General features: G+C 45.1%; 1 protein-coding gene across 20 annotated transcripts in view; it reads right to left on the bottom strand.

The window, feature by feature from the left end:
• The window catches only part of LOC113591314 (formin-binding protein 1), a 68,453-nt gene that overhangs the window by 21,627 nt on the left and 36,826 nt on the right, over nucleotides 1-10,000 (bottom strand). For all 20 annotated transcript variants that reach the window (XM_035521194.1, XM_035521195.1, XM_035521185.1 and 17 more), the window contains exons 5-9: nucleotides 7,542-7,604; nucleotides 4,704-4,808; nucleotides 2,026-2,154; nucleotides 1,785-1,931; nucleotides 1,083-1,262 (exon numbers count right to left, since the gene is read on the bottom strand). In XM_035521194.1, the coding sequence (XP_035377087.1) occupies nucleotides 1,083-1,262; nucleotides 1,785-1,931; nucleotides 2,026-2,154; nucleotides 4,704-4,808; nucleotides 7,542-7,604 (624 nt within the window). The remainder of the gene's footprint in view (nucleotides 1-1,082; nucleotides 1,263-1,784; nucleotides 1,932-2,025; nucleotides 2,155-4,703; nucleotides 4,809-7,541; nucleotides 7,605-10,000) is intronic.

Here is a 10,000-nt window from a genome sequence, read left to right as displayed (position 1 = left end):
AATAATTACTCATTTAAGTGATTACTTAAGCAAAAGTCTGTTAAAAAGACTACTTAATCGGATCACATTTTTTAACACCGGAAAACTAAATATTTATAAATTAAAATATGTGGACTTCTTTTCACGCTGAATTCAAAATCTGTTTCTCTCAGGCATCGTTCGTATCTGAGTTTTACAATAAGCATATGTTACTTATTCATAAATAAGGCAATTATTACACTTTAAACATGTATTCAGGAACAGCCCTCTTCAATGTCCAGCAGTGGTCTCTCAACAGAGTGGATCCACTCTCCTCAGTACCGATTTTCCAAAGGTTGAAACCAATTTCTGCTAAGTAGATAAATGCACTTTTGTAGATCACGTATTCAGCTACGTGAGGTTTTTCATATCGACCAAAAGTACATATAACTTAAGCGTCACAAGCGTCACACTGGATTTGGTGCTCATTTTATGATTAGTACGATTTGTGGGATTATTCCGAGTTCTGGTCCTAGCTAACTAGCTAGCTAGACATTTAATTTTCATTATATTTACCTTGCAATTAGGCAACCGATTAGTCAGACTGGCTAGCTAGCCAGCCATGTTTTAATATCTCTCTATTTAAATATAATATCCTTGGTATTGGTTTACGCTTTACTGTCATATTAATGATTCGCGAGAGAGTACCAATGCCACACAGGGATATTTTAGCCTTAAAAAGGACATTTTACGAGCTACTTTTCATAAATATAACCTCTCAAGTCCCATGAAATCTTTCCTGTTCGTTTAGCCTCATTAAGTCTGTCTACTGTTGTTATCTCTGGGGGTTTCACTAACCCTCCCACACTTGAAAGCCCAGGTTGCAGCAAAAGCCTCCTTTAAAATCACGCTTAAAAGTAGAATTTGTTCCAAGAGCTACTTAAGTAGGTACCGTGGAGTTCCTACCCACCTCTGGCAGCTTAGTTTTGTGTTTAATGGATATGTCTTCTGAACGTTCATGTAAGAGCCCGCTCCTCTAAGATACAAGCTCTGAAACATTTGCTGGTTCGCACCAACTTTGGCGAAGGTATTGTGGTGAGTGTGTGTGCTGGTGTGTGTGTTACCTTGTTCTTCTTGAAGAAGAACAGCTTGCTCTTTCCCTTTACAGACTTGTCTGGCTTATCTGGCTTGGTGAGGCTGTTCTCTGACACTGTCCTCTTCATTGCCTGACCATAGTCTTCAAACTCCACGTCGCCAGGCGGCTCGAAGCCTGATTTGTACGACTCCACCACCTGTGCCGAGTCCTGCAAACACACACGCACGCACACACACACTCACTACTTTAGTGATGCACTGCTGCAGCAGTAATACTGTACAGCTCTGTAGCCCCGCCCAATCAGCAGCCACACCTGGCTGTCCCCAACCCTAAGGTGCTCCACCCCTCTGCATTTCCCCTCCGTGACCCTTCTCTATCCTCTCTGTGCTCTCTCCATGACCTTCTGTGTCCCTTCCATGACCCCTCAGTGACCCTTCCCTGACCCTGCCTTGACACATAATAAAATTGGTCTCGCTCTCTCTCTCTCTCTCTCTCACACATACACACCCACACTACACCCCCTCCAACCTACCGCACCCCCACATTGACCTGTGACAGTGTACAAATGTGTTTTGCAGGCAAGACTGTGTATATGTATATATGTATGTGTGTGTGTGTGTGTGTGTGTGTGTGTGTGCTTGTGAGGGACCCACAGTCTTGGGTTCCATACTCTCTGCTGTATGTTTGTGTATGTGTGTTCGCATGGTGTGTGTGTTTGTGTGAGACCCACAGTCTTGGATTCGATGCCCTCCGCTGCCTTGGTAATGCCATCCAGACACTTCCCCACAATGGGCAGAATCTGTCGGTCCACCTCCGCAAACGTCTTCATGGACTCACCCACCCGCTCAATCCTCCGCTCCTCCATCTCCTGGAGCTTCTGCTCACACACACACACACACACAGACACGCGCGTGCTGCTGTAGTGTGGCTCTGAGCCTGTTTATACAGTGTGTGTGGGTGTGTGTGTTTACCTGAAAGATGTTGGGGATGAGTGTGTGGTAATGTTCGGTCTGCTCCTGGTTAAATTTCTGCAGGTAACTGGAATACTCGTTCTTACTGTCGGATGCCATATGGTGTCTCAGCTGAGCTTGCTGCCTTGCCTGGAGAGAGAGAGAGAGAGAGAGAGAGAGAGAGAGAGAGAGAGAGAGAGAGAAAGAGTCATTATATTTAGCCTGACATTACTGATCATGAAACCATCACTAACATTGACTTCCATATGTCCAACGCCACACACACACACACACACACACACACACACACACACACAGAGGTTTCATTAAGTAATAACACAAGCCAGCGCTTTGGGCATTCATTATGTTTGACAGTAAGCAGTCCAGAAGCAGACGCATGCGCCACAGTCTAGAATGAACATCAGTTCTAGAGCTCATCAAGCGGAAGGGCGAGACTTTAGAACTGGACGCGGGATGCGTCCGGATGAGTCCCGCAACAACGGTAGAGCTTCAGCAGAGGACGGGAGAAGAGATCCGCTTAATTGTAACATGCACACAAGCGTCTGTGCACTGAGAGAAGAGATGGAGGGAGAGAGAGAGAGAGAGAGAGAGAGAGAGAGAGAGAGTGAGAAACCGAGCAAATGTCATCTTCACCACATCCTGAACTTATTCTCGGAAATCAAGGCTTCAGATTCTTTGTATCCATGGACACATTCAGAAACCCAGCCTGATGTCGCGTATTCTACAACCAACAGGGTCCTAACCGCCATGCCACACACTGAACAGAAAGCTCTCGAAAGGTTTATATAGATGCTTGTGTTTGCAGCCACGTAATTGGACAGTAGGACAGACAAACGTCGCATCAACAGGTGAGACCTTACAATGGGTGTGCCTGTGGGTGCACACAGGTAGGGACACACACACACACACACACACACACACACACACAGACACACACAAAGACACGCACACACCTGCCCCCTGTGCACCTACCTTAAGGTAACATCGCTTCAAGGCATGGTTTAAAAAAAAAGTCACTCCACCGCGCACACACACGCACGCGAACACACACACACACACACAAACACACATAGGATTATCTTGGAGGTGAATGTTTTCCGGTCCTCGAAAACTGAAATATAACCAGGATGTCACGGTTACGGCACACAACCCAGAAGGTTAGTTGTGTTCAGACAAACGCAAATGTAGTGTAAACAAGCCCACGCGATCCTGAACAAACGCATTATGGAGAAAACAGAGTCAGTGCGGCAGTGTGTGATTGGAAACCATTCAGGGAATGTCTCTCTTCCCGTGTGGGCCAAAACAATGCGGAATACTGACTGATTCACATCTGGCTTACACATACTCATGATAGGAAGAAAAAGAGGGAAGGAGTGATGAGGAGAGAGAGACAGAGAGAGAGAGAGAGAGAGAGAGAGAGAGAGAGAGAGAGAAAGACAGAGAGAGAGAGAGAGAGAGAGAGAGAAGAGAACAATAACTGCTGTACAAGGATTTGTTAAAGTAGGCGTGTTGTCATGACACAAATCCAAGACACACACACACACAGAGAAACACACACACAGAGAAACACACACACAGACACACACACACACATACACACACACACACACACACACGCACACACACACAGTGGTGGAGGTGGAGAGGAATGTGAGGAGAGAAACAGAAACAAAAAAGTAACAAAAGATGGAAAAAGAAATGAACTGATAGACTGCTAGAAAACTATCAGTGTTGGACCATCTCTCTATCAGTGCTGGACCATCTCTCTATCAGTGTTGGACCATCTCTCTATCAGTGCTGGACCATCTCTCTATCAGTGCTGGACCATCTCTCTATCAGTGTTAGACCATCTCTCTATCAGTGCTGGACCATCTCTCTATCAGTGCTGGACCATCTCTCTATCAGTGCTGGACCATCTCTCTATCAGTGCTGGACCATCTCTCTATCAGTGTTAGACCATCTCTCTATCAGTGTTGGACCATCTCTCTATCAGTGCTGGACCATCTCTCTATCAGTGCTGGACCATCTCTCTATCAGTGCTGGACCATCTCTCTATCAGTGTTGGACTATCTCTCTATCAGTGCTGGACCATCTCTCTATCAGTGCTGGACCATCTCTCTATCAGTGTTGGACTATCTCTCTATCAGTGTTGGACCATCTCTCTATCAGTGCTGGACCATCTCTCTATCAGTGCTGGACCATCTCTCTATCAGTGATAGACCATCTCTCTATCAGTGTTGGACCATCTCTCTACTGTCTCCATGCTGTCTCTTCTATCTCTCTGCGATCTCTGGGTCATCTCTAGCTTATGAACTACAAGTAAAAGTTCACTTCAACATGTCAACAACATGTAACATATGTAGCAGATCATTGCCAAAGTACACACACACACACACAAACAAAGATTTGTGCAGAGCATGTTCCTTAATGTGTGTGTAATCCACAGATGTATAGGATGTGTGCGTCTATGTTAAAGAGTGTGTGTGTGTGTGTGTGTGTGTGTGTGTGTGTGTGTGTGTGTGTGTGTGTGTGTGTGTATGTGTGTGTGTGTGTACTTTGGCAATAATCTGCAAGTTACATATTAACGGGTATTCGAAAAAACTAAATACCCATAACCAGTAGGCAGACACAAACACACACACACACACACTGTGTCTCTCTTTCTCACACACTCCTACCTTTTCCACGTCTGCCTTTGTCACGTTGATGTCAGCATCCATTTTCTCAAAGTACTGCTGTGCTCGGTCAGCCTCTTTACAAGCTCTTTCAAAATTCCGCTTACACTGTAAAACACAAAAGCGTACGTACACACACACACACACACACACACATATTGATAAGTACAGTGATAAACAGACTTACACTGGCATTTTTACAGTGGGTCCAAAGCTTCATCATATTTATTTCATGATTATTATTCTACTACCAAAAACACGCACACACAAGCACGCACGCGCGCGGACACACACACACACACACACACACACACACACACACACACATACGCACACACAGAACATGAGTAATATTAACAGGCTGTGCTATCTTCCATCTTCTGTTGTTTATTCTTCTGTTCAGTCATTAATGTCTTCGTCCGGCTTGTTTCATTCGGGAAGACAATCAATGCTTGTTGCAGGAGTCCCCTCTGAACACAGCCATGTCTCCCTCGCACAGTGAGATCATAAACTCTCTCTCTCTCTCACACACACACACACACACACACACACACACGCACGCACACGCACAGACGCACACGCACGCGCGCACACACGCATGCAAACTCTCTCATATTGAGGCAAACCCACACACTTAAAAATGCAATCTCGCACTCAAGTTCAACTACAAACAAAGAAACACAGACATAAATAAACACACATAAAAAAATAAAATTAAATATGAAACTGCCAGACTGAGGGGAACGCACGCTAACATAACTATCTGACAAATACGGTGTCGTTTTCACACATATACACACCACAGAAGGCAGACAGACGAATATAGTGTTTGGTACGCTTTACCTCTGTGTGTGTGTATGTGTGTGTGTGTGTGTGTGTGTGTGTGTGCGTGAGTGCCTTTGTGTCAGTATCAGTAGACCTACCTCTACCTATTCATTAATAGACGTATTTATACGCTTTGGTAAACATGATAAAACAGATTTAAACGTTAACTGAAGAAGGCACCAGGCAGGCTGAAACCAGGTGTCTCAGCACGGGGACGTCGTCTTCCTCAGGGTTGGTTCCTTATCACAGTGACTACTGTGTTTAGAGGAAAGCACTGAACGAAAAGGGTTGGTAAATATGGGACGATGTCGGTTAGCTCCGTGTTGGGAGCATGTGTGACGTGTATCACCATGACACCAATGGGAGCAGGACAGTAAGGATATTTCAACTTCATGGGAGGATTTTCCCAAGTAATAAAACTTTCACTTTTCAATACTGAATTTCAGTACATTTGCTTCTTAGCAGACTCATTTGAGTAGCCTAAGGTATATTCACATCTGAGCACTGTTTAATATTCACATCCCTCCCCTCATCTGAGCACTATTTAATATTCAAATCCCTCCCCTCATCTGAGCACTGTTTAATATTCAAATCCCTCCCCTCATCTGAGCACTGTTTAATATTCAAATCCCTCCCCTCATCTGAGCACTGTTTAATATTCAAAGCCATCCCTTCATCGGAGCACTGTTTAATATTCAAATCTCTCCTATCATCTGAGCACTGTTTAATATTCAAATCCATCCCATCATCTGAGCACTGTTTAATATTCAAATTCCTCCCATCATCTGAGCACTGTTTAATATTCAAATTCCTCCCATCATCTGAGCACTGTTTAATATTCAAATCCCTCCCCTCATCTGAGCACTGTTTAATATTCAAATCCCTCCCCTCATCTGAGCACTGTTTAATATTCAAAGCCATCCCTTCATCGGAGCACTGTTTAATATTCAAATCTCTCCTATCATCTGAGCACTGTTTAATATTCAAATCCATCCCATCATCTGAGCACTGTTTAATATTCAAATTCCTCCCATCATCTGAGCACTGTTTAATATTCAAATTCCTCCCATCATCTGAGCACTGTTTAATATTCAAATCCCGCCCCTCATCGGAGCACTGTTTAATATTCAAATCCCTCCCATCATCTGAGCACTGTTTAATATTCAAATCCCTCCCATCATCTGAGCACTGTTTAATATTCAAATCCCTCCCCTTATCTGCGCAGTTTAATATTCAAATCCCTCCCCTCGTCTGCGCACTGTTTAATATTCAAATCCCTCCCCTCATCCTAGCACTGTTTAATATTCAAATCCCTCCCCTCATCTGAGCACTGTTTAATATTCAAATCCATCCCTTCATCGGAGCACTGATTAATATTCAAATCCCTCCCATCATCTGAGCACTGTTTAATATTCAAATCCCTCCCCTCATCTGAGAACTGATTAATATTCAAATCCCTCCCTTCATCTAAGCACTGTTTAATATTCAAATCCCTCCCTTCATCTGAGTACTGTTTAATATTCAAACCCCTTCCCTCATCTGAGCACTGATTTGAGGCAGCATGGGTAATGTAGTCTGAACTCAATCTTGAGATCAGATCAGTAATCCCAATCTGGGCTGAGAGGGCGACATCAGAATGTGGGTTCATTTCCCGTCAAATGGTGTGGATTAGCGATCGCTGATCGCCCATTAGGTGCATGTACATTTACAGACTGTAGCCCATGTTAGCCCACATTAGCACCCCCCACCCAGTTCATCACTGGTCACTTTCCGACACCATGGGAGCAGGAGTGGTGGGCCATTGTGACATGACAGTGGACTGTTTGACTGGTATGTGTGTGTCAGACTGATCGATGCAGGCTAGGGTCCACTGCTGAACCTGGCAATTAACTGGATGAATTAGCCTGCTTTGCCTTGACTGATCAGAATGGACAGTTGACAGATATTCAGTTCAGATCAGCTCAGTGGACACTGATTATTGATTGATTAATGATTGAATATTGATTGGATACTCACCAGCTCCAGCTGTTTCCAGCTGTTCTCAATGTGCTGTTGGGCCTTGCGTCCATCATGGAAGTGCTGAGACAAACATACAGAGAGATTTCTGAACAGAGTATACATTACATAACATCGGAGGTAAAGCGCGCGTGTGTGTGTGTGTTACAGGGTTCTGAGAGTGCTCAGTAGACCCCCTGTAGTTTGTATGAGGCTACGACTTGGTCTGGGTGCTTCAGAGGAAGATAACACTCAGACCTCCTTGCAGCACACACACACACACACACACACACATACACACACACACACACACACACAACCATTTCACTGCGAGTTATACTGTGTATGACTATGTATGTGACAAATAAACCAAACTTGAAACTTGAAACACGTGTGTGGAGTGCCCCTTATGCCAAGAAAGACCTGCTTTATTTAAATTAACATTAGGAGCAGATAACACCAAACAAGACATGCTATACTGGATTTAGAATGTTCCAGAAAACAGACAAATCACAGCTCTAGAATCTGAATCCATTCGACAACACAAAGAAGCCCACAGGAGCCCCACACCCACTGCAGCAAACACTAACTGCAGAGCATGCACAAGTGTGGAGGCAGACTGGCAGAGTGTGTGTGTGTACTGACGCATTTAGCATTCAGAACCGATCACTATAAACAGAACAAAGCATCTAGACGTGCAAGACAGTCTACGACTGTGTTTTTGTGTGTGTGTCACAAAGTGAGCCAACACGCTCAATGGAGATGGAACAGGGTAGTGCCAAGCCGGGTCTTTCTCACACACACACACACACACACACACACACACACACACACACACACACACACACACACACACGGATTCACACCACATTGCACATATACATGCCTGCACACTCACGCACGCACACACACACACACACGCACGCACACACACACACGCACGCACGCACACACACACACACACACACACACACACACACACGCGCGCACACACACACACACACACACACGCACACACACACACACACACACACACACACACACACACACACGGATTCACACCACATTGCACATATACATGCCTGCACACTCACGCACGCACACACACACACACACACACACACGCGCACACACACACACACGCACGCACACACGGATTCACACCACATTGCACATATACATGCCTGCACACTCACGCACGCACACACACACACACACGCACGCACACACACACACGCACGCACGCACACACACACACACACACACACACACACACACACACGCGCGCACACACACACACACACACACACGCACACACACACACACACACACACACACACACACACACGGATTCACACCACATTGCACATATACATGCCTGCACACTCACGCACGCACACACACCCACCCACACACACATGCACCCATGTGCGCACATGTACACACATGCACAGGAGAGATTTACAAACATGCCAATCAGACATACACACACACACACACACTAACACACACAAAGGGAAAGATTCATTTTGGACATCGCAAACAAATAAGTGCAACTGATCTGCACACCAGCTGGCTCTGTTGCTGTGGATACGAGGCACTCTTCCTGCCAATCAGGGAAAGGTGATGCGTTCTTAAAGGGGAAGTCCAGAGGGTCTCTTAAAGGGGACAGTGCCTTCTGCGGAATTAACCTGGCTCATTCAAACAGAGGCTACAGCTGGGATCAGAACCTTCTCTATCCACCAAGGAACGTTTGTGCTCCTGACATCAAAAAGGTGGGAGCACACCGGAACATTTATGAGCACCAAATTCCCACAGCAGAGAGGTGGCGGTGGTTTGTTCAGCGTGTCCTGAAAACCCGACCCAACTACAATACTACAGTAATTAACCAACTGACCTGCAGCACACAAACCGAAAAGTCCTATCGAGGGTTACTGCGCGTGTGCACATTTGTACAGTAATTTTTGTAGCCACACACACAGCTTTACTGTCCACTGTTTGTGTAGTACTTCTCCTTCCAAACTAAGGGGATTAATCCTGATTTGCAACCAGTTACTCACATCTGCAAAATCTGAGATTAGGAATTTTAGATTGTCTATGTGTGTGTGTGTGTGTGTGTGTGTGTTTGTGTATGTGTGTATATGATCTTATTAACCAAATGACAGTGAAAAATGTGCACACCTGTACACACACCTCAAACCAGAACTGCATTTCAGCACAGTAATATAACTATGTGTGCACATGTACACATAGCCATTCACACACACACACACACACACACACACACACACACACACACACACACATACACACACAAACACTCACAGACACACTCACACACACACACTCACACACACACACACACACTCACACACACTCACACACATACACTCACACACACACACACACACACTCACACACACACTCACACACACACACTCACACACACACACACACACTCACACACACACACACACTCA

Source organism: Electrophorus electricus, chromosome 22, assembly GCF_013358815.1.
Source record: "Electrophorus electricus isolate fEleEle1 chromosome 22, fEleEle1.pri, whole genome shotgun sequence".
Classification (NCBI taxonomy): domain Eukaryota; kingdom Metazoa; phylum Chordata; class Actinopteri; order Gymnotiformes; family Gymnotidae; genus Electrophorus; species Electrophorus electricus.
This window is presented reverse-complemented; position numbering and strand designations above follow the sequence as displayed.